This window comes from Bactrocera oleae, chromosome 4, assembly GCF_042242935.1.
Source record: "Bactrocera oleae isolate idBacOlea1 chromosome 4, idBacOlea1, whole genome shotgun sequence".
Lineage (NCBI taxonomy): Eukaryota > Metazoa > Arthropoda > Insecta > Diptera > Tephritidae > Bactrocera > Bactrocera oleae.
The window spans coordinates 66,218,071-66,244,693 of NC_091538.1; the positions used below are offsets into that span (position 1 = coordinate 66,218,071).

General features: G+C 32.5%; 1 protein-coding gene across 2 annotated transcripts in view; it reads right to left on the reverse strand.

Moving 5' to 3' along the window:
• Positions 1 to 3,558: 3,558 nt before the first annotated feature.
• dpr13 (defective proboscis extension response 13) overlaps positions 3,559 to 26,623 on the reverse strand; it is a 133,220-nt gene continuing 110,155 nt past the window's right edge. Inside the window, exons 3-7 of one of the 2 annotated variants that reach the window (XM_036370049.2) lie at positions 21,965 to 22,066; positions 20,788 to 20,896; positions 14,584 to 14,757; positions 12,659 to 12,772; positions 3,559 to 4,493 (exon numbers count right to left, since the gene is read on the reverse strand). In XM_036370049.2, coding sequence (XP_036225942.1) covers positions 4,354 to 4,493; positions 12,659 to 12,772; positions 14,584 to 14,757; positions 20,788 to 20,896; positions 21,965 to 22,066 — 639 coding nt within the window. In that variant the 3' untranslated portion in view covers positions 3,559 to 4,353. Of the gene's footprint in view, positions 4,494 to 12,658; positions 12,773 to 14,583; positions 14,761 to 20,787; positions 20,897 to 21,964; positions 22,067 to 26,623 lie in introns of both variants that reach the window. The other variant, XM_014247327.3, reaches the window with a different exon arrangement.

A 26,623-nucleotide genomic window follows, 5' to 3' on the forward strand; every position in this document is an offset into this window, starting at 1 on the left:
TTCTTCCATAACAACACAAAGATGATGGGAGCTTATATTTGTGATTGTAGCTGGTGAACTGCGCAGTGTAAATGCGACAAAGATGGTTTGTTAAAGGAAATTTATATAATTCGATTGTAAGTACAATAACTTATTGAATAAGGAATTCAAAATTTCCATAAATAAATTGTCACAATATTGTAAATAGCTTAGAATACCAAGTGGCTTAAAAAGTTGTTACTCGTAATTAGTTGCTATCGAGTGCTAAAAAGAGAGCTTCAAAAAATGCCTCTATCTCAGTGATATCTCTTCTTTGTAGCTAAATTTTTGCAGAGCAGGAATTTTTTTAATTTTTGAAGACAAGAACTTGGTATTAGGACCATTTTTTAAATATTGACCAATATAAAGCTAATTGAATGGACGGAAAGAAATAGTTAAATATTCAACCAAGTGCTTCAATCTGTGATTGACCACTCTTCATATGATCGATGTCTGATGAGTGATCCCACTACTAAAGCCTGGATAACTCGCTAACAAAGAAGAGTCGTATCGTCCAATAACTCTCCTTTCCGCAGTAGTGAGGACATTCGCGGCCTTGTTACTGCCGTTTTTTATGCATTATCTGAGCCTACCTGGCTATCACTATGGTTTCTATTAAGTGCACAGCACCACCACAGCACTTAGCGTCATAAATGTCAAGACAACTCGTGGGCTAAAACAAAAACCTACCTTTGAGAGGACAATTCTACTAGCGTTAAACTTCCTAGAAGCATAATTTCATGACTACAACGATGATATAGCTCAACTTACCGAATCTAAAGTGATCCTTGCGCAACTTCAATCTGGGTATTGTAGCAGGTTAAACTCATAGTTATACAGAACCGGCCCCGATATACCAAATATATTTCCTTCACGACTTTAACCACGCCTTTGCATGCCTTATGAAACCAACGGATCTAACACCTCCCTCTTTATGGTTCGTTCCCTTACACCATGCTACCGAAACAGCGTCTGGATAACCACTGCAACAACAACAACAGTTTAACAAAATACTTAATGACATTCCTCTATAACTTAACCCTCAAAAGTTAAATTTTTCACCTAAAAGTGTGCATCCGCTCTTACTTACACTTTTGCTAGAATTACTAGCCATCATTAGCATAAGTGTGTACACACATTCGAGTGCGTAAACTTCGCGCCGATACTCGAGCAGATTAAGTTTCAATAAGCCTTTAAGTGCTTGCAACATATTGCGGCAATTTCCCTTACTGCTTTCGACGCAATAACTGCACGTGCAGGGGATTTCGTCAGACGACTAATGACATTGCGAAAATGAAGAAAAGAGTATAATATTGCAATTAGATGGCATTAAAGTTTGAGTGGCATAACTATTAGAATTAGGGAAGCTTAACGATTATAATGAAAAAGCGAAGCGAAGAAGTAAAAAACGGACGAATTCTGTTGGGCGCAACAGAAATTCGGTTAAGTGGCTGCACATGCATTATTTAAGTGGCAACTTGAAGAGTTGGAAATTTAATGCTGGAAATGTTGCAAATTTCCATATAACTTGGTTTTTATTAATTTTACTTTTACCTATGGTGCTCCAAAAAAAAATTTTCAGGTTTTTTTTTGAAATTACAATTTTTTTTTATTTATTTCCTTAATTTTACTTTTTACACATTTCATTTGACTTTTATGTTATTTACTTGGAAATTTTAACTACACAAATGTTATAGTGCTTCAGTTGCACACTTTTCTAATGCCAACAATCGGCTCTTACATATTTACTTAGTAAGTTTATTTTTATGTACAATTTTTGCTTCTAAGCATTAGTTTTAAATCATATATAGTAGTTATAGATGAAGTTTATTACTAGCTTTTATATATATAAATTTTTTATTTTTTAATGAAGAATGGTTTTGTTTAAATAATAAAGCATGAGTTTTTTAATTTAAATTATCATTTGAATTTGGTGCAAATTTAAAACTGTTTGTAAAAAAAAAAACTGTTTGAAGAAAACGAAAACTGAAATATGTGTTTTTATTTAGTAATATTTTATGTAATTTAATTTTATATATTAAGCGATAAAATTGTTTTTATTTATTTTTATTATTATTAAAAAGCGAAAAATTTGTTTAAAATTCACTTTTCTGTTAACTGAAGATTAATGTAATTAACTTAAATTCATTTGGAGATAAAAAAAATGATTTATAATAAATATAATATAATTTAAAAAATATTTTTTGAAATTCGGAAGCATAAATATTTTTGTTGAAGAAAAACCAAAATTAAAATTTGTTTTTATGTCAAAAATTTTTGCATGATAATATTGTAGGTATTTGGAGCAGAATTGTTATTCATATTTATACAAAAAATTATATATAACATTTTTATTGCAATTCGGTGCAAATTTTACAAAAACGAAAAAAAAAAAAATTTGAAGATAATGAAAACTAAATATTTTATTTAATAAAGTTTTATGTAGCTTAATTATATATATTAAGCGATCCAATTTTTTTTATTTATTTATGCAGCTTTTATTACAGTTCGAAAGCGAAAATATTTTTTTCTAAGTAAAACCAAAATTCGCTGTTTTATTATGTAAAATTTGATGTAATTAACTTATGTATATTTAGCGATAAAAATATATTATTTATAATAAATATAATACTATCTATAAAATTATAATTGAATTGATTTAAAAAACTTTTGTGTTATTAAATTGTAGGGACTTAAAAAATGATTTTTAGTTATTTAGAAAATTATTTATAACATACCCCATTCAGTGCAAATTTTGCAGAAGGGGGAAAAAAACTGTGTGAGGAAAAAACAAATATTTTTTTAAATAAAAATTTTTATGAAATTATTTTATATTAAATTAACGTTAATTATTAATTTATAATTATTAATAAAATTATCTATAAAAAAATTTTAAGAATTACTTTATCTTAATTAAGCGTGTAATATTTACAGTAAAATTTAAAAATTTAGACATAATATTATAATATACAATACAATTACAATTGTACTCTCACATGTGGCAAGAGTAATATAGTTTTGTTTGTATTTTATTTTATTAAGTGTTATACTTTTAGCTGTCATTAACTGCATTGTTTGTTTATAAAATTTTTCTTTTGCCTATTTGTATTCTAAATACAATTTTTATTAATTTTATTTGCATATTTAGCACATTTTCTTAACATTAACTATAAACTGCATATTATATTATTAAATAATATAAATATTTATTATCTAGAGAGCTTAACTTGATGTTAAAAAGTTTTGAGTTTTTTGCTTTTTGATTTATTTTGTTTTTTTTTTTTGATTATTATTGTTATATATACACATATGTTTTGAAGACGTAATTAGCTAAAGGATTTCGACATATTTTTTAATAAAAATATTTTACTTTATTTTATGTATTTTTATATTCATAGATATATACAATAAACATTTACAAAATCTAAGGCTTTCCAAAGTTGTTGTCATTGTATAAATGATATACAAAATAAAAGAAAAATTACAAAAATATTGAATTTAGCTAAAAATTATTAATTTAAAAAATTTTTAATTTTATTGAAAAAATAATTCTAAGCTGGCTTATAGTATGTAAACAAAAAAAAATTTTTTTTTTTTTTGCTAAGTTTACTTTTAAATTTTTCTCTAACCATAATTTTTAGAAAAGCACAGACTTCACACACACACAGAAACATACAGTAATTTTGGTTTTCCACCACTTTTGTCTTCAAAAATTTGCACTCAAAATTTTTTACGCTCACATATTCTATACCGACACTGCCGATTATTTTATGTATAATGTATATATATATATATATACACATACATATGTGCATACAAAATATACATTATACATATGTATACGTATGCTCGCTTTTAAATATATTCAGTTCTCATGCAACCTAGCGCGTAATCATCTACTTCATATCAATTTTTTTACTATACGACTTTCTATGCTTACATTTATCGCACACAGCCACACTATTCCATATGCAAATGCCCCCACATGCACACACATAAATCGCTTTGCGCTTACGTAAGCAGCCAAACGCCCCAGCGCTCGTGAACTCATGACCAACTAACATTATATGCGCTTACATTATGCCTTATTATATGTTTTATCCAACTTAAATACCTATCCATATAAATATCTATGTATAGTATGTATGTATTTATGTGTATACTTATGTATGTTGCATGTTTCTGTGTTTTTGTTAGTAAATACGTGTAATTTATGTGCAGCAGCTTCGAAATGTTTTCGTGCACCAAAATACTGCTTCGCTCTTCAACGGCTGTGTGTTGCTCTCCTTTGTTGTTTTTGTGGCCTTTTTTTGTTGTTGCTGCTCGTCAGCGTAATTATGCCAGGTTAACATGCACATATGTCTGTATTATTCGGTAAGCCATGGCTATTATGGCCGTAATGCCATGCAAATGCGTTTGATATGATTTAGTCGATCCGCCCACATGTCCGTGATACATCGCTGCTGGATTATCACCTGTTGATACAAAACATAACATAAAGCGGTATTAAAATCTGAATTTTGTTTAGTAACAAAGCAAATCAGATTAGTAGTCGCTTAATATTAGAGTGGCTGGCCAATGTAGAGAATTACAACTAGATTATAAATTTTGTTTTTATTGGTGTAGCGTTACGAAAAATATTTAGTGTTGGCTTATTTTTGAAATAATTACATTGATTACAGCAATTAGTTGGTATTTGAAAACTTAGCGAATAAATTTAAACAGAGTTTTTGATTATTGTGAACGAAGTGTTAAACGGCAGCTCATTTAACTCCTAATGAATAAAAAGCGTTACTTTATTTCGTGTTGGCTTATCCCATTTATTAAGTGCTGGAATTATTATTATTATTTTATAACGAGACAACGCATTACTTCGCCAGCGACGTTCGCTTATTTTTCAAGCAGTAGTGTAACCTGTGCGCTCACTATTTTCTTTACCTCTAAAGGACTTGCTGCAAATACAAAGAGTAGTTGATAAACACTTCTCAAAGATTTTTGTATATACTTTTATAGCTGTTCTGCATCTTTATTCAATAATCCCACGATTCAATTTATTATTGTGATAAATATGGCAACATTGTCATTGAGAGATAATATTTATCAAAGCAACCACACAAACTTACATTTCTAAGTATTTACTCTCAATAAATCAATCATTGTTTAGGATATACAGAGACATATGACTAGTACGACATGGCGTATGCGCAACATTATTACGTACCATTTATCAAAAAATATTGGAGAAATGGCGACTCAGCTGTAAACTCACATACAGCTAAGTATAGCGCTAAAGCTGTGTACATTTATTATTGAAGGTGAGAGCAACTTCTGCTACAAACCAAATGTTATTAAAAAGATTACAAAAAAAAACTGCAAAAAACTTGTGTAAGCTTTAGACAAAATCTCTTATAAAAAGGTTTGCTTATGCCATAGATTTACCATTCAAGATTAGGTAAAATTGTGAAAATTATTTTATATCTTACATTTATTGTCTTAAAATACTTACTTGATACATATAATATCCACTTCAAATGCGAATTTAGTATGTTCATCAAGTAAGTGCTGGGGGAATATATAAACGCATAAAATAATATTTCCTAGAGAACTGTACAATACTAAACAATACTTGTATATTTTTACGTACGAATATTCACACGAATTTAAACAGGGTTACAGAATTTATTTTAATAATCGGCGATGCACTTTGCAAAATTTTGGCTTCCCTTGAGAAAAACGGTCTCTGGCGGTGATTAAAATCTTTCTACCTGAAACTTGCCGCAAATTCAAAGACCAAAAAAGTTTACTATTAAAGAGATGGCTACTAACAATAATCGAGGAACTGATACATTTTTTGAATTTAGACAAAATGTCGGCATCCCAAAAAAAAAGGGTTTTTTAAAATACATATACTTCAAATTGGCTTTAAAATCTGAAACTATTTTAGAAAATCTTATTTCTTCGTTTATTACCTGACAAAATATAACTAAGGAGGTCAAGTGAAAATTACAAGTCAACAGTTAACAGCACAACATTTTAAATTTTGGTAGCCGATTACATTAAGAGTTATATCGATTTGAGAATTTCAAAAATCTATTTTTTTGCACATATATCGCATTTAAATATATTTGAAAATATTCGCCGAAAACTTGGAGTTGATCCGGCAAATAATGTCGATTAATAAATTACATTATTATTATGATATATGTGCAAACAAATCGATTTTTGAAATTACCAAATCGATATGACTCTTTAAATCAGATAACTCAAATACTGAACAATATATTATATTATACATAACTGTATAAAGTCAACTGGAGAGACGGATAATCTTATGTTCTATATCTGAGAGCTATTAGGAGGTTTCAGTGGACTTCAAAAATTTTGTATTATACTCGTAGTAGCTCTTAGAGCCAAATTAGCTTTCCATATTTTTTATAAGACACACGTCAGTTTCAAAGTTAAAAAGGTTGAGAGCATTCGAAAATATAATATTTATGAAAATATGTATATATATGAAAATTATTGTGAAACACTTGGCGAATATATTAAAATGTTCCGGTGTTCCTTGTTAAAGCTATTTAAAATATTACTTCGTCAACGCTTTAAACACAGCTATATATGTGTTTGTGTGTATGTGCTGCAAGTATTGGTGTGCGTTTATTTCACAGGCAAATGACTGACTGACTGACTGACTGACTGACTGCGGTGGCTGGTGCGACATACAGCAAACCGGACGCAGACAGACAATGTTGTGTTGCCGAGCATTTGCATTTGCACTCAACACGCAACACAACTACACACACAAGTAGACATAACTGCTTATTGTAAGTTTTTCAGTTAGTGCGTTATGGTTGCCGTAGGCTTAGTTATTTGCGTCACGTGGCATGGCGTTAGCGCAGTTCATGGTTTTGCAATTTTCATAAATAACTTTTATTACTTGCGCAAAGAATGCGCGCTAAATGATGCTGGTGCTACGACCATGTGGCAAGCAATTGCCGTAACAAACATCAACGACCGCAGCGGGCCAACGCGGCAGCAACAGCCTTACAATAAGCGCATTTACAAACTACGGAAAAAATTCAATGCTCCTAAATATCTACAACCACCGTTGCTGACATGTTAGCCCTTTCAACAACCGATGCGCTGGCCGCTTTGCCACAACCGCAAACAACGTGCAACATTTAATATTTTAGTATTGTTTTTTATGTTGAACGTTTTATGTCGCCACATTTTATGCCACACAGATATGCGTAAGTTACTCAAAATATATGCCAATGTGCTTGTAAGTAAACAACTGTAAATATATATGCATACACGAGCACACTTTACATACGTGATACGATATTAATGGCAGCGAAATTTACGAGACAAGATTTTATAACAAATTCACCTCCGCTCTGCGGCTCTGCGGAAACTAAATGTAATTTAATATGGCTATAAGACAATGACTTTTAGCGAACTGGTTGTGCTTGTTGCGTAAAGGCAGTAAAACATCCGATTTAGGTTGTAAAATATATTTTTAGCGATTTCTTGCGCAAGTCTTAAACATACTTTCACTATAGAGTAGTTGCAAGGTAAATGACACAAGGCACTTCAGACCTCTTTGGCCAATACTGAAGCAGCATGTTTGAGCAAAAGAAGAAGAAACTTTAACTTTGGCTACACCGAAACTACAGTACCCTCCACAAGTGCATGTCTATTTGCAACTCAACATTTTGTTAGTTCTTTTTGCCATGTTGTTTGATATATTCAATGTTACTATAACTAGTTTAGGAAGATAACTCGTCAAAAGAAAAATATTTACAAACAAAAACTTGATTTGAATCTATCAGCTTAGATGACAGATATATCGTATAGTAGACCGATATCAGCAGTTTCGAAAAATTAGCAGCTTTTTGAGAAGAATAAGATCACCGGATCCAATAGAATGTAGTTCAATGTATTGTAGTTGACGGAATAATCTTAAGGATTTAAATATATACCATATTAGCTATATCTACTGGCACGCTTTCCAAGGAATGGCTGCGGGTATAGGGTTTTCTTGAAGCACATAAAGAAATTGTTCTTAAAACGATATCAGATCTCACACAATTCACATCAGACGCGGTGGTTAAAAGAAAATTCCGGTCATATTTGACAGGGAGTCAGTGAACAATATTTTTCTTAATCTGTTCTCAATGAGGATGTCCTCTGAGTTAAACTACCGAGAGGAATTCAGGTAGCATTTATTAAAACCCAACTTCCATACTAGAAGTTGTGGCAGTATAAATGGTAATTATCCAAGGACTAGTACTGATTAGGAGAGCTCTAAAGAGAGTCAGTATAATTGCTACGAAAGCAGGAATATCTGAAGCTATTGAAAGTAAATTAAATGACTTGTATCAAAACTTAAAATTATATCAAAATTTCAAGAGTGTTTGTAATGTTGTAATAATTAAAATGATACTGATTGCAGTAAATAAGAATCATGCTTCTATAGATATATAATATTATATTATTGGTATAAGCAGACTGAGCGAGTCTCTAATTCCGTTGAAGACGTCCATTACATATTTTCTTCGCTTTCAAAATTAAATATATTTCATAATAAATACAATAACTCAACCTTTAGTGAGTACAACGTCTTTAAACTTTTCCAAAACTTTCAACCACACTTTATTTGCTGTAAGTTAATTTGCTATGACAAAATTTACACCTCTGTTGACTTCTTTGGAAGTGTTACTTAGGTCATTCACTTAAAAAAAAAGAAAAATACATAAAGTACACTGAACTTCATAGCTATAAATCTACGCTTTGAGCCACAAATACTAAGGTTAAATTTACTATTAAAAGCAATAATCGTCTTCCACTTAGACTTAACAAAATTAGTACATGTTCACTTCAATAATCATCGCCAATTGAGCTCCTCGAGCGCCGTATTCTGTTTAGCAAGGCGCTTTACAGCGGTACGCACCACATAATAAAGCACTAACCAAATTGCCTCGAATGAGTCAATTGCCACTCGCCAATCTACATTAATAACATAAGTCAAATAAAGCAGCTTGTCGCATGGGTAACGGCCAAACTAGCTGTTTGGAATATCTGAGAGGGACCATCGCCTTGTTATTGCCTTTGTAGGGTCCTCTATTATCCTACTTATTTTAAAAACACTGCTACACAAACACATAAGCACATATGTAGACTAGAGCGCCTCCCAAATATGCCTAAGGCTCTGCCTAATGGCTGGAAATTTATATGCAAAATTCATTAGTGCGCGTCCTGCCATCATGTGTTGCATTAGAGCTGTGCCCTTTGTCTTCGAGACAGCTTGGCCATACATGTTTGACTTCATTCTGGCATTTCTTAGTTCTTGTATAGTTTCCACATACCCATTAAGTATGTTGTCTGTAAACCGATGACTATTACAACATGAGGCACAGATTTATTTCAAAGAAAGTACAGACAATTTATTTCTTGATTGAAAAGTTTTATATTATTCAATGTTTGCACTAAGCTTAAGACACAAAGTTAATGATGCGGTCGGTCAAATTTCGAAGAGGAAATGTCTTCCACTTTTACTCTTCTTACATCTAACAGTGTAAAGTCACACACAGCAAGCGACTTATAAAATGCCTTGGGTTAATTTTCCTTTTATGGCGTTTCGAAGTGTTTATGAAGTGTACTGTACAGAATTGCCCCACACATGGCATGACACTTTGATAGCTGGTTTGACAGCTAAACTCTAAGAAATGTTCTATCTATGAATACACGCTTTATATGCAGCTCACAAAAATGTATATAACTAATTGCATTGAAATCTAAGAGGCATTTTCACAAAACTGCTTAATATATCGATTTTTAGGCATCAGCGCAAATTAAATTTTCAATAATATTTCGAGAATGTCATCTATAGTCGTATTAAATATTTGTTTATAACCAGCAGCAAATATTTAGCATATTAATACAGCTTCATTTGGAATTCGCAGAAACTAATTGGCGCGTTTTTTTTCCATTGCAGGTTTTCGATTGTCATTGACAGAATTTTCCAAATAAACTTGAAACTGATTGATTGAGCTTTGACAATATTGTCAGTCAGAGTTTGTTCAATGAAATGGCTTAATTCAATTAATCCGCGTACGCGTAGTTATATTAGATTATGGTGGAAGAGTAATGGAGGTTGTGCAAAAATTTAATGGTAATGGTGAATTGGTCAAATACAGTGGATTTTGTTATAATAGATGATAGATAGATAGATAAATAATATATATTTCAATAAATGCCATGAATTTAAAAATTTTCATATTTGATAGTTGTTAATTAAGAAGCGCATTTAATGGGCAATTTCGTAAAACCTATATTTACCAAAATTTTAAATTAATATTTATTTATATTATTTTATATTTTTTCAATCAACTCCACAAGTTTATCTTTAAGCGCTTTTTTCTCATTCACATTTTTCAAATTGGTTGCGCTTGTAACTTGAGTCTTTCGATTGTATGAAAAATGTAATTTGTGCGGGCCAAAACTCGTATCATTATACGCTGAACAGGGTACATTAACTTTGCCAGAAAGTTTTTAACAGCCAGAAAGAAACGTCGAAGACCCTATAAGTTGTATATATTAACATGACGAGCTGAGTCGATTTAGCCATATTCGTCTGTCCGTCTACCTATATGTATATATGCAAGTTAGCCGCTCCATCTTTATGATACCGATTTAATTTGCTTGTATGGAAAATTGTTTCATTTGACGGAATATCTCCAAGAGGATTGTCCAAAGGCAATGGTGCAATCTCCGCATATAGCTGCCAAACAAAGTGAACGATCGGAATTAGGTGCTTGTGAGGAATGTTTATTTTTGAGGGTTCTTATAGCAATGTTGCAACCGAAGTTATCGTTCAATTTTTTGTTTTTAAGCTAGATTCGATCTTTTTTATTTCCAAGTCTGCTATTATTTTAAATTTGTATTTCGAATACGACTGTTATTTAATTGTATAAGCAATACCTAATATCATATATTAATATTCCTTTTTATTTTTATTTTTATTTTGTGCTTTCAACACGGTAAAGCACTGCTGCAGTGATGGTATTTTCTAATTGTATAATTAGTATTCTGTGAAAAAGAGAATAACTCGCTACAAAATTTTTTTTTTTAAACTTTTCTATATACTCACTAAGTTACTTTAGATATATACTTAAAATTTTAAGCAGGGCTTATGATGGTCTTATATTTTTTTTGAGATGGAAAACTAAAAGTTTAGGGGGCGTCTCGTAAAAATTATCAATTTCGTAAATAACGGACACCCTAATACTTAGTATTTCATATATATATTATATTTTCTGAGTATTTACAAATAAATTTCTTCTTGTTACAAGCAACAAGGCTTATAACTTTAGTTTCGACTTTTTCCTTAATATGAATAGTAACCTTTAATATAAATAAAATATATATATACAAAAATATTGTGTATAAAAATATTTCATAATTTTTACTGAATTCCAGACGTAGATAAAGTTATATACTTATATAGCTGGTATTATTTTTGCTGCTTTTTGGTTGAATTAATTTTTGCACACATAAAAAACTATCACTCCCACTAGGGGAAAAGTATGCGTGCGTATATTTCTTCAGTTTTCTTTTCACACAATTCTTTTATGTTTACCTTCTGCTGCGTCACGTACCTTCAGCCGTTGTAAACACATATACGAACTCTTATATACACACATATATACACATGTGCATGTGTGTGCGCTTTTTGGCCACTTGAGAAATTTCTTTGCTGGCGCATAGACACTCATGTCGTTTGCAATTATCGCCACAAGTGCAGTCGGCGCATCAATGACATTTGTTGAGAAGCTGTTTAATTTATTGGCAACACAAGTCGAGCTATTTAGTGGAGACTTGTTGCTGCTTGTTGTTGGCGCAATTGAGTTTGACTATGTAATGCAATTTCGCTCTCGTCTGGCAATTGTAATGGCACGTGACAGAAACACGCGTGCTTTTTCTACTATTTTTTAATTAAGAGTACTTGTCAAGAAGTACATGTCTTAAAGCAGGCGTTGGTTCTATTTAAGAATATTTTTTAGACTCGATAGTGTGATTGTGATAAAGTCACTTCTCTGAAAGAGGCTGCAGTTTTTTATTTAGAAACCCAGATTATATTATATGTGTCTGGTAGCAACTTCCGCGGCAGTATACTTTCTGGCTAGATCTATGGAAGATGTATGGTATGGATTTTAGTGTATCGCACATGCTGATAAGCGTCACTCGTTGAAAACTCTTTAGCTTCCTAGCAAGTGTAGTATGTTCTAGCGCTATGCATCACACAAAGACCACATAAAGCATAATGGGATTGGCTATGGTGTAGTAGAACCCAAAACCTTTTTTCAGCGAAAGACCTCAACTTTTATTAATGAGATGGGTCAGTAGTTCAAGATAATCGCAAGTGGGACTTTCGGGAATTAGCTATGACGCTGACGGTACTCAGGAACTCATGTTCAAGGGGTATTACTTGTAAATGTCTCGAATTAAGTAGGCATGGATGGTTAAACGTTGTAGAAGTGTTATATCTAATTTATATATCGCAAATGGTGTTGAATGTTGGGCTTTACTTGCAAAGGTTTTTGGTTTCATTGCAAAAAATATATATGTATATACTCACCTTTGAAAATATGTACCAACACACTTGCAGGTTGTGTATTACTGGCCACGCAGGTAAAATTGCCGGAGTGTTCACGGCGTGTGCGTTGTATTGTTAACTCCGATGATTGGAAATCTGTGGAATATGAAGAAAGAATGTGTTACGATAATAATTTTTGTTTAAACATTTTTTTTAATATTTTATTACACTAATTTTTAAATAATAGTATACATGCAAAAAAACACTTAACATTTTACTAAGGAAATAAATCACCATTGAAGCGATGATCCGAGTTCGTGTCCAAAAAATTACCAAACTTCTGAGTGACTACATAAAATAAACAACCGTTTAAATTGATTTAACTGATTTGAATACAGTTTGTACACGTTTCTAGAACGCATATCGCCCCACCCTAGTATGAGTATTGTGTGTACTACCAGCTTATGCACAAAACTGTTTGCAAATGTTATGCAAATGCGTCGAAGACAAGCGGAAGTGCGAGTTGATTGACGCTATTGGCAAGTATTGCTGCTTATCCGAATACTCGCAGTGGCGTGTACATATATGCAAATTGATGATACTCATGGCATATAAAATATTGAATTTCAACTCGGTGGCGCACTCGATGTGAGAAAATGCACTTTATAGCGCAAATATGTGAAACTGTATATAAAATACTCGTAAAGTGTCGCTTTTGTTTGCGCACGGAAATGAAGGCAAACATATTTGTTGCAGCACTCAAGGCGAATATATTTGTGCGAGTGTGCAGATATCTACAGTGCCTTGAAGTTTCACACTGGTAAGGAGATATAACGGTTTAAAATAATAATTTGCTGACTAGTAACGAACTAGGGCGAAAAGCATTAGATTTGTACCAATTTTTTGAAGAGTTGAGGAATAAAGAGACTTCGTAGAATCAATACTTTTTAAATGAAATCATATTTTTTAATAGAAAAGTCAAAAAAATTCTTCAATATTAAAATTATAATTTTTGCTGAATATATGGTTTGAACTAAAATGCTTATCTATTTAATATGAATTAATTTAAGACCAGTATATTTTTGTCATCTGGCAATTGAATCACTTCTGACATTAGCGCTTAAAAACTAATAGTTAGTGATAATTACTTGGCTAACTAGTTGCACCCTAAGTACTATTGTTGGCAAGTAGTTGTGCACTAGTTTTCAAGTAGTCTGTAATTAGCTCTTTATACCGCTGCGTAGTTACAGCTATAGTTGTGTGTGTACCCACGACTGCATTATATTTGTGTTAATAATAAAATTTAGTGATACTTATTTGCCAATAATATCTATATAATTTTTTTTTTAAAGCACTATTAAAAACTAATTTCAAATAAATTTATATTTTTCAAATACTGATGCTTCAATTATACAAAAGCAATTATATTTTAATTTAATTAATGATTTAGTTCTTTCTGCTTGGTTAGGACGTTTTATAAACGATAAATAAAAATTAAAATTTCTGTCTGTCAATAGAAGTATGGGATGGCAAACGCTATTTGAAAGTGATAAGAGAGCTGCATTCTACCACCACTAGTACCTAGGTTCGTTTCCACTTAGGACTAACATACAAAAATTACTTTCTTTCAATATTAGTCGTTACTTGGCAAAAACTAGTAAGCTGCCGAATGTGTTTATGCCACAAACATGAATTTTATTAAAATAATCAGTCGTTCGGAGTCAGCTTGCAAGTCATTTCCACTGTCGAAGAGCAAGCTCAAAGCGTATGCCAAAAATGGTGAAGATCTTCATAAACGAAAATTTCATAAAATTTTTATTATTTTGCTCATTCAAGAGAAAAACGGTGTTTAAATCAAAATTTTATCAAATATTGCGGCACTTAATGAAAATATGTTATATTTTATATAAATTTATAACTGACTGCTTATACTTATTAACATAATTTGAATTTCGTTCAAAACTCACCTGGCTCCGTCGAAACATTTATGCCTCGATCACTGTCATAGTTGATCATGCGGTTGTCATGATACCAGAATATGAACTCAGACGCCTCCGTATTCTGCACGACGCGACATTGCAGACGCAGCGTAGAGCCCGGTGTCAGATAGCGTATTGGCGGTCCAGATATTTCAGCGCGCGCTTCTAAGCGAATTGAATGCGTAGTATAGCATTAGAATTGAAAATATGGCCAAAAGTTAATTGCAAATTTCAAGCAAATTGCCGTCGGGCAATTCAGTCGTGTTGAATTTGTTGATTATTGTTGCAATTGAAATGTTGATTGTTGTAGCATTTGGTTGTTGTACCAGCAGGCAGCATCATTGAAAATTGCAACGGCGTGTTATGAGAGGCGGAAAATTTAAATGAAAATTGGTTTGGCGCAAATTAGTGTTGGTTAGCTATTTATACATGTATGCATATGTACATTTATATATAAATGCCTATAGTATATATACATATTTATTTGACTAGCTTATGCCTTTCGCTAATGTCATTTCGTTAGCGACAGCTTAAAATAGTGAAATTGACTTTGCGTTGAGTGCTGCCACTACCGCGCACCGTGAAATATTGCTATAACACCATTAATTAAATATCATCACTTCCCGTTACTATGCCGCACAAAACATGAGGATTTAGATATTCATGGCCGCGTGTAGTCGTAATCCGCTTAGCTAAGTTGCCAATTCATTTATACCAAAAACTTTATTTATTTTTGCTGCTTAGTTATTTGTTGCTGTCAATACACAAGTGCTGTTTTTGTTTTAATTGTATTTCCCCCTCAAGCCAATATTTGATTTCATTGAGCGCAATAAATGACTTTTGATCCTGTCATTTTCGACTAAAAATGTTGATAACTTTTGTGTTTTCAATAAATATTAATATTTCTCTAATTAAAATAGTAATTTAACTAAAACACAAACATGTCGTCAACAAAATATCCGGAGGTTGCAGTGCTCAGTTGTATAGTATTAAACTTTCTAAAGAGATAGCTGTCAAACCAGCTGTCAAAGCAGTACATATTTTCAATGTAACTGGATCAATTCTCATGGAGATAAAGTTCAAAAGCTTCTGTGTTGTCAAACTAAGAGAACGGTTAGAAATGTAGAACATTTCCGGTGAAAACAATTTCTCTTTCCATTTTTTTAACATAAAAAATAACTTTTTTAGGATTAACTTTTGTTTACTTAATATAGTAAGAAATGTAAAATCCACTTCAGAAAATATCCAACTGAATCTCAACAAAAACATGTTAATATTGTATTATAAATGAAAAGTTTGAAGGTGGTGAATTTCATATTTATTGAAAAACCGATACAGGCTATACGGCTAACTTTAAATTAAAAAATATATATACAGATTTAGGACAAATGTCCCAGCTGAGTGAGGAGCATAGTCTTCGTTCGTTTTTACTCTTACTAATATCCAATATAAGCCAGACGATCAAATTAAGCAATATCTTTTACATCAAGGGAATCCGTTTAAAAACAATCAATTACTGAGCTGACGGAAGATACATATAACCACAGGAGTATCTAGAGCTTGTTTGGTTTTAAATGCCGCTGTGATTTTATTACTTATTATTCGACTTTAAGAAGTTTGAAAAAAAGGTTAAGAATAAAATCAAAAAAGGTTAATTTGAAAATTTCCCCAAAGTGAAGAAAGAACCAGATACCTACATTCAGAAGTGAGAAATAGGATTTATTTCGGTATTAGAGATAACCGTAAAGCGCTTTTAATAATTTTTACTTGACTCGAGATCACATGTGTTCAAATAGCTTAAGGGGTGGTAACAACTTGTGAATTTCAGTAAATCAATTTCGTTTTGTATATATTGTATAACAATACAAGTATATAACATATATTTGAGAAAATTCTCCGAAAACTTGAAAATGATCCCACAAGTAGTTTCGGAGATAAGAAATTGTATTTTTAACAACACGAAAACTTTAAACGTAATTTTGTTGAAAGTCCGTTTTCAAAAATTGTGAGGAAAACTTCTCCGAAACAGCTGGATCGATGACTTGAAGTTTTCATACAAAATTATAAGTTATATAAATATAAATACATAAAAAAAGTAGTATAAATTTGTCAGATAATGGTCAAAGGAATAAGGCTTCGATTTTTAAGCCACTCTGAATCGTAGATTTTTGCACAAAATATAACTGGTTTTTTTTTTGGAAAGCCGTCATTTTGTCAAAAATCAGAATTTTGACAACTCCACCAATGATTAACTAAACTTGTCTACATTATTAAAAAAGATTGGTTGGTTTTTGTATTTGCGGTAGTTTTTAAGCAGAAAGTTCTCATTCACCGGCAAACACTTTTTTGCTAAGGTCCTCCTGAAGATCGGCTACGAGATCAAGCGAAAATATTAAACATTAAATGAAATTCTATAATTGTATAGTATTAAGTTTACCACGACGTATGTAAAACCCAGGAATAAACGTCGGAGACCCTAAAAAACGTATATGCTAAGAAGCTGCTTATTTTTCGGAACCATGGAGACCATAATAGCTGCAATACAAACTGTACGATCGGAATCAAGTGCTTGTATGGAACTATTTTTATTTGTGAAAGATATTATAGCTTCTGTTTAGCCGAAGTTAAGTCTTTTTTTAATCCAATGTTTGTGAGAAAATATATATTTTTTCAATCTTGTACTTATGATTAGAAATTTAAAAATTATTTTTAATAAGGATTTCAGGAATTTCAATATAAAAAAATAATAAATTTAAATGTTTGTTTAATTATCTTTTACTATTTACATTGCTGCTCTTTATAAAATATATTTCTAGGAAAGAATACACAAATTCATATTCTAATTTTTTTTTCACAATATCTAGCTGTAAAAAATAAATCTTCGCGCCTACATACATGTGTATAATTAGAGACAAAGGGGCTTTATATTATTAACATGTATAATATTTATGTATATGTATAAGTGTAGTACACCTACCTAGCTACAATTTTAACCCTTTAATTTTCAAAAGCAAATTGTTCATTGTTTTACATAAAGTATTATTTACCAAAGCGCAACAAAAGTGCAGTTACGTAGAATAAATTTAAATATATAAATATATACCCGATGCATATCATAAAATTATTTCGCATTTTGGCTGAAAATTTCAATGGATGTTTAGGGAGCCAGCCAACCTAACTACGTTGTTAGTTTAATTGCAAATTATATAAAACAACAGAGGGAAATATAGAATCGAGCAGCAGTGTTGCTGTATAGGCATGCAAACCTGTGCACACGGAGGAGTCACGTGAGCGTCATTGTGTGCGCTTCATTAACGCAACTTTAATTGCCAAGCGTATAAAATGTTAATGTCTGTCCAGGCTATGTCAAACCGATTGCATTCTGCATTTGTTGGTGTTTTTATATTTGCTTAAAATACGCCATTGTTGTGTATGCTGCATACTTTGTGGCGTTATAGCATATTCATTAGATTTAACACAAATCCACACATACAAGTACTTGTATTAATGCAACAAAAACACCCGCAGCGTATTTAAGCTAGTGCATGCGTTTGGTTTGTAGGTTTTTGTGTATGTGTGTGGAGTTTGTTTGACAATGAATTATATTTACGAGGCCGCACTGCTTATTAGAATTATAGTTCGCATTTAGTTTGAATCATTAGGGCTGCTAATGCAACCATGCGCAAAATAATATCGTAATAACAATAAATTTGAATCTCAACAACAACAGCAATTTGACAGAGAAATACATGTATGCTTTAATGAGCTCACACATACACATAATTTATACAATAAAATTGATTACAAATTTAAATACAAATTTAAATGCCTGTAAAAGTGCACAGTTGCGGGTGCGCTTAACCCCAGCAAGAGCTGATTTCGTTCTCCCGCCATCACATGACTGCCTGTTAGTGCGCTCATGGCCACAAATTGCTCTTGCGCCTCACATGCGCTCACACTCACACTCACACATGCATACAAACACATTATCAACATGTGTCTGCATGTTTGCATCGTGTGCGGCGTTGCGAGTGCTGCATGTTGCCATACGCAGGATAGTGACGCGTCCTTGAGCTCATTTTTCTAGTGCACTCAGTGGCACGTTGGGTGCATGAGCACATGAGTTAATGATTTTGTGATTATGTTTTGATTATATTTGAATTTTTAGTACGGTTACAATTTTGCATTTGTTTAGCAATTAATTTCCATAAATAACAAAGTGAATGCGCATTTGCGCAGATATTAAATGTGGTGGACTATCTCGAGAAATATGCTTCAGTTGAAGAACTAAAATTTATTTAAATGATAACTCTCGAATTTAAGCAGTCATTTAGGAAGGCTTGAAGATGTTTTCATAAAATGTATTAAATTTCGTATGCAAAAAAACATTTTAGTTTCGTAGCTTTATTGAATAAAAATCTAAGCAGATTACTTCAAATTCAAAAGCTTTGAAAAGCCAATAAAACAGAAGCTGAAGTGTATTTATAGTCAGGAATCGATCTCTTGAATGGGATATTCTGCACAATATCTGATAACTATTTAGCATGTAATTTTGGGCTGTGAAAGAGCGATATCGTGAATAATCTCCAATCTACTTTGTGCAAGGTATGATAATAATATATCGAAGGTGTTTTTAAACCTCTTCAAGATAAGATTTCAATTAAATAATCTGGAATATATACGCCCATAGGTCCGTAAGAGGTTAGCTAGAATCAGAAACAATTGCTATGACAAAGAAATTACAATTACTATTTGAATCAGTTTAATCATTCAACAACATAAAGACTATCTACAGACAGTACACTTCCTAAAAGTTCAAACTAAATCAAGATCATAAAATAGTTTTCCATATCAAACCTCCTAAATTTATTTTCAATATTTGAGCTGATCCATAGCCACCTGTTTACTAAATTTATTACTAATATTTCTTTGATTGACCGTATGTGGCCTTAAAGGGTTAGGCCAGTCTAGAACCCTGCAATTCGCATGACTTTTTTTTTTTTTTGTCAGTGAGAACGAAAGCTTTATTAAACACATATTGGGATGTTCAAAAAACTTATATAGACACTTTAATATAAAATAGCGGGTACTAAAGCAAAGGTAAAATTTTTTACGGAAAAATTAGCAGTAAACTGTTGATAAAAACAGTTTGGATATAATAACAAAAAACTGATTGGGCAGGAAAACATTTTTTTAATACATTTTGCGAACTCGGTAATGCTTTTAGAGCCCCAAACATAAAGTTTGCTGTAAGTTGCTGTATTTAATTTTTTGAAAATCTTAAACCGACCAAATCCCTTAACTTGTTGGAAAACTCACACAGAAGACCACGCTAGTTATTGAGTTTGTTTTTAAGAAGCCTAGAAAATAATAACGCATATTTTTTTAGACACTTAAGCTGTTTATATAATAACATATAATATTTGTATGGACCAGCTGAAAACGAATATATTTTTTTTTAATTGTTAGAAAGTTTAATATATTTTACAAAAAATCATATAATTTTAATACATGTCATATGAAAAGAAGCTAGTTTAACGAAGAAATATGGGCCTAATTTTAATTTATTGATTCCTTCAAAAAATTAAAAGCAGTTAAAAATATATTACTTTTTGAAAGTTAAATATGAAATAAAAAAATTTGTTGTAAGTATTTAGGTGAGATTAAGAGCATACTAAAACACTTTTTTGGCTAAAACTAAATTTTGATAAATTTTCTTTAAAACTAAATTGGCTTCTAAAGCACGAACTATGTATATAGTATACGCCACTTTAGCACAACCGTAAATCTTGCTGATAAATGTTCATCATACGCCACGGTCAGCAGTGCACTGCACAACACATATACTCTATTAAGCTTGTGGTTGTTGTGCACACTATACTGATATCTGTTGTTGTGAGAGCATTCGCAACCACTTTGCATCGAATACTGCTTCCGTAGATTTATTTGGTTTAATCCCCAGACAAGTAGCATAAACTACACAAAATAAGCTGGTGATCTTTCTATTTGGCATTTCTTTTCGCTACGAAGAAATCTAAATATTCGTACGACGTAGTGGCAGCACCAAAGCAGTCAATCTGTTAAATTTTATGCAATCAGTTTGAACACACACGCTACAAGCGCACTCTAACATACACACACACACACACACACACAGAAATACTTAGTTAGATTTGAGCGGGCGATACTCACCGACAACATTCAAATGCAGAAATATTGATGTGGGCGGATGGGTTGACACTTGACATTCATAGACGCCCGCATCACGTAGTTGCACAAATTTTATTTGCAGCGTCCAATCCTGTGGCATGCCACATCACGATTGAATTGGACAATCGCGCGTTAGTGAGCAGCAATGCAATTGGTTGGGTGGCCGAGTTTCCATCAGGTCCACAGTGTTACGTACGACATGAAATGAGGCAAAGAATTGGAAAATAACAGAAACCGAAATGGAAATAGAAACAGTGAAAAAGTGTCGGATATTATTCGAACAGCATTCGCAGATAAATCTAACACAATCAGTGGCAGTGGATTTTTGTATTTGCTAAAAGTTGGCACTTTTGCATGAACTAATGCATTTTACTTGTAACGTACAGCAAACTAAAGAAAAATGAAAAATCAAAATAAAATTGATTATGAACACCAATATTGCGCGCGAAAATATTTAGGTTTTTTTTTCCTTCGCTTTTCCACTTTCACAACCACTTCGCATTATTTGCGCGAAACTTTTTACAATTCCGCAAATTTGTTGTTGTTTTTTGTGGATTTAGCTGGCATTTCGGCAACAAAGTGTCAATGCGCTGCGAATTGTCGCACACGGCCGCCGCTGCGCTGAGTTATATTTATGCGGCTTATCGCATTTGGCTGCCTGATTGCCGCTGATGCCTTGTTGTTATTGCGCAATTTTTCTTTAAGCCCTTCGAGGGTTAGCTGGCGTGTTCGCTCAACACTTTATGCCACTCACGTTTCATCGTTGCGGCCAGCTATTTTAACCACACATGCGCATGCAACATTCATTGCACTCGTGACGCAACGGCACATCACTCACGTATTCACGCGTGCAGCGAGTGTTGCACGTATACCGACTGCATCCGTTGCAGTGGACACTTTGCTGCGAGTGTGTTTGTGCGTGAGTATTGGTGCACTTTCAAATGCAAGACACGGAAACTTTTTGAGTTTTAAAGTGTGGGAAGTTTTTCAATAATTTTAAAATTTTTTTTTTTGTGTTTTGTAAGTAATTTTATAATATGTGACAAACTTGGTCAATAATGAGCTTATATAGGCTACTTTATAAAACAAAATGTTTGTGTATAATAAACATAATAAGCTGCCGTCTAGAGTTCAAGTCTCACATAACGCTGAGTATTACCTCGGAATGCTTCAAATGTGTGGCGCTGAATCGCTCATCACTGCTGTAGGTAGTCAGTCCCACTGTCAGTAGATGATAGTCTTTTTTGCGTATCCAAGATACCTGAAATGTCAGAAAAGAATATGAATTATATTGTAGTCTTTAGAATATTAATAAAAGTGATCTAATGATATACTATATCAAATTATTTTATTTTAACCTATAAAAATGTTGGCCATATACTATATACAAGGTGCAATTCAAAAGTTTTAGGACTCTTTAAACAACGCGGCTTCTAGTGGCACCATCTGTCTGAAATTGTTATCCCTCAATTGTGTATTCTTCAGTGTTGTCGTATAAAATTTATATAACAGCGCGCTACATGTGACATTACATTTGTAGTGTCGGTCGGAAAATGAGCATCGAACAAAGAGCGAACATTAAGTTTTGTTTTAAACTTGGTAATCATCAAACGATGAAACAAGTTTATGGCGATATCACGAGTGGTTTAAACGTTTTCAAGAGGGACTTGGAAGACGACGAACGTTCGGGCCGGCCAAAAGATGTTGTGAATAAAAAAAAACACGGAAATTGTGCGTGAATTCATTAAAACAGAGCCGAAATCATCGCTTAAATATATGGAAACGGAATTATCAATATCCGCAGCGTCGATTTATCGTATTTTGACAGAAAATTTGGGCCTCAGAAAGGTTTGTGCTCGATTTGTCTCGCACACTTTGAAACAACACGAAAAAGACCTCAGAATCAGACAGATTTTTTGACCAAAAATTGCATTCATATCATCAACCATTCACCCTATTCGCCTGATATGGCACCCTGTGATTTTTATTTGTTCGGAAAACTACATTTGGCCATGATAGGAAACCGCTATGCTGACGTTGATGCCATCCAAAAGACGACAACCGCCATCCTCAACGCTTTACCGACAAATGACTTAAAAAAGTCATTCGATAACCTTCTTGAACGTGCAAAACAATGTGATTAATTTTAGCGTATTATAAACTTGTTAAACGTAACCTGAAATTTTCGTTTCGGAACTGAATACGTACAAGTATATACTATTTTTTATTAAGTTATAGAAATATGGAGTGCTAGAAAATTTTAAAATAAAAATTTATATTAATACGTAATCCCCAAATACATATGCCTACACTTTTATTTTAATTTTGGGTTACTTTTTAAGTTAAGACTAGAAAGAGCCGTTAAGAAAAATAGATCTCTGACCATTAGCGGTATCATATAAAACTCAAACTTTTACTGACATTTTTGAAACGGTTAACTCAAGTTTAAATCGCTGCAAATACCTTCTTACCGACAAAATACATCTGATAAAAATTTTTTTTATATTCTTATTTTATAATAAAAAAAAAAAAATATTTGAAATAATTGATTTCACAACATCCTATTTGTAGCTCATAAAACTCTGTAGGCTTGAATTCTCCTTAATTCCAAGCTAGCTACACGCACTAAAGGTCGACTTGTTGCCCGAAATGGTCATTAATCATTGGACTTAAGCTCATAAAATTCGCAATTCAATCACCCAACAGCGTTGTACTACATTGCTTATACGTAAAATGCACAAAATGATTGTCCAAAGCACGTGTGCTAACGTAGTACGTATATACTCGCTTATATGCGCTTATAAACACACATCTGAATATGTAGCAATCAATTTTAAATTTATAAATTGATGAATTTTTTTATCCCAACGCAAGCCTGAAAGTATTTAAGAGGGGGGAATATTATAGAGGTTATAGAGCGAAGGTAAAAAAAAAATCAAATGAAAGAAAAATATTTATAGAACCTTTATATTTTCTATATTCAACGCAAGTACATATGTATATATACGTACTTATATTTACAAGTGTAAGTGACGGCTTGGGCCGACGCGTACAAGTTATCATAATGACATTAAACAAATTTTAATTTTCTTATCTCCTGCTTTTAAGCTCTTACAACGAAAACTTGAACAAATATTTTTCTATAATCTTTTGCACCTTCCTTACTTTTATTTAAATGCCGCACAGTTGATTGACCGACCCACACTGCCCATCACAAGTGAAGCATTTGGGCTCAAATCACTCAGATCAACTGGCTTTAGATAGAAGCGAATAGGGACACATAATAATATTTTGCAGTTTTGCAAACCAACTAAAATGTGAAAGAAGGCACGATATAAAAGCGTATTGCGGGTATTTTATGCCAAGTACGAGTATCTGTTTAAATTTTTATTGATATGCTCTGCTATCGTCACCAGCTGCTATGAAAGAAGGTAATAGCAGAGGCGAAGCCTGATACTTTATTCTATACCAGCCTTTTTTTTATTAAATATCATTTAGTTTACACGAACTTCGATTGTGTGAGGTCGTTTACTACAACTGTTCTAAGCTTTTGTGATATTGGTGTTGTTGTGCAGCGTTTTGACTTCACTGGCGCTGCTTTGCTTTCGCATTGCGCACAAAATTCTTTGTATGTGCATAAGTACAATTTGTGGGAGCTCATTTTTAAAGTACAAAAGAATAAGAGAAGAAATATTCATAAGGCTCTTTTGTTTTCTAAATTGATTGTGGCGCCATATTGTCGTCATGGAGCCGACCACCCACACCAGCATTAAAGGAAATGAAGCAAAGTGCGTCAAATTGACGCAAATGTCAAGCCATTGAATAATATTTCCACTCATTTGCTGTCGTGCCATCTTGATAGCCTAGGCATACATTGTATGCGTAAGGACTTAGATACACAATATGTTATGGGCGATTATGTAAGCACACACACACACACATATATACGCACACGCCCACATACTTTGTTATTAAGAGAGAATTACTTCGACCCTAAATTGAACTTTTCACAATTACTATTCAAGCACATGAGGTTTTCAGTTGACTTTCCATTTAAAGGAAAGGAAAAAAAGAAATTGAAAGTCGATACTTTAGCATACCATGAACCGTTATTTATGTAAGTACATACTAGGCATATTTATTGTTGGCATATGTTGGTCACTCTTGGCGCTGAGTGGCCCATATCAATACTACCCTGCTTATTGAATTGTAAATGCCAAGCGTTTATAGGGATCGGCGATTTCCGTTATACCATAAATAGTAGCGAAAATTGTTCTAGCAATGATAATATACATTTATATCTTTTTCAATATTTATTTGTTTGCTTGTGAAACTGGTTTAGTATTTGCATGTGAATGGAACATAAGTGCATTATTGTATAATCGCAAATCGAACATACCATATTTGCTTTAGATTTTTAGTGTAAGGGTTACAGAAAGGTATAGTTTCTATTTGCTTCTAAAATCCAAAAGTTTGCCAACTTTAATAATGGTAAATATTTGTATAATGGAGTGGCTAAAGTTATAACCATGCCCAATCGGCAATTTGTTAGGTTTTCATATTTACAAAAGACTAACAATAAACTAGTTTTCGCTGCTTATTTTCTTTTATTTTGAGTTTTATAAACGTTTAAAAGATTTGGGTAATTTTAACAAAAGTTTGCCCATTCCTACTTCTTACAAGCATACATGGTCTTATGAAAGGCTTGAGAGGACTCTCGCTTCTTAAAAATATTTTCCATGTAAAGCTTTTCTTTAACTGAGCAAATTTTTCTCAATTTAGGGAATTACGTCGCTATTGAATAAATAGAAGTGTAATTGTTATAAGAAAGAAAAAAGGAAATAATCTAAATAGCTCCAGCCTCGCAAATTAAGTCACTTACAAAAAAAGGAACTCGTCGGCTTTCGCCTCGAAATTAAACAGTTTTTAGAAGAAATACAGTGCGACATACGTCATGCGACATGCTAACTGTCTTAGTGTGACAAGTTAATGAAAAGAACAATTAATCACAAGAGAGGCAAAGTGTATTGCGAATTTCAAGGGAACTTAGTGTTATATGTTTACAAGCAACTAATTATTATTAGGGTGGGCAAAAAAAACAATTTTTTGTGGTGTCCTGACTATGAGTTTGGGTGCAAAAATTTTCCTTCACGTACAGTTATTTTTATAATTTTAGTAAATGGTGATGATTTGACCCCTGCACCCCTTGAAAACAATACAAAAAATGTTACGTATTCGGAATTTTTTACTATTTCAGTTTAGCAACCTAAAATTAGCAAGAAACAACCGCTAGCACCACAGTCGCAAAATGACTTAAACTAGTGTAATTAAACTTTAAGTGTAATAACCTTTCAGCGGTAAAGTTCCCGAAAACAACTTACTGTTAACAAAAAATATGGTAAAGTGATTATCAGTATCTGCGACACTTTTTGTTTCGGGCATTTTGAAATGTGTGTTATATGTTGCTGTGCAATTGCGTAGAATTCCATTTTTAAGCTGCACGCATAGAGTTGTTCAAAATATTTTCCGCAGAATCACTTAGAAAAGCAAACGACGAGCGCAAATATTCAGCGAGTTACATATTTTATACACTAGCAACATGTTGCTAAAATTGTAGAAGTTTCACTAAAAAAAATGTTTATTACGTGAGATAGGGTAGCCATACTTTGCACTGCTTCGACTAGTTAGTACCGCGTCCACTTCTTACAGAACCAAAACTTATTTGGCTCTCATCGTCTTTTTTTACCTTACAAAAGACATCTCAGGACTTTAAAGAGCTGTCGAAGTGAAAGTAAACGCAAGTATGTAGGAGTTTCAA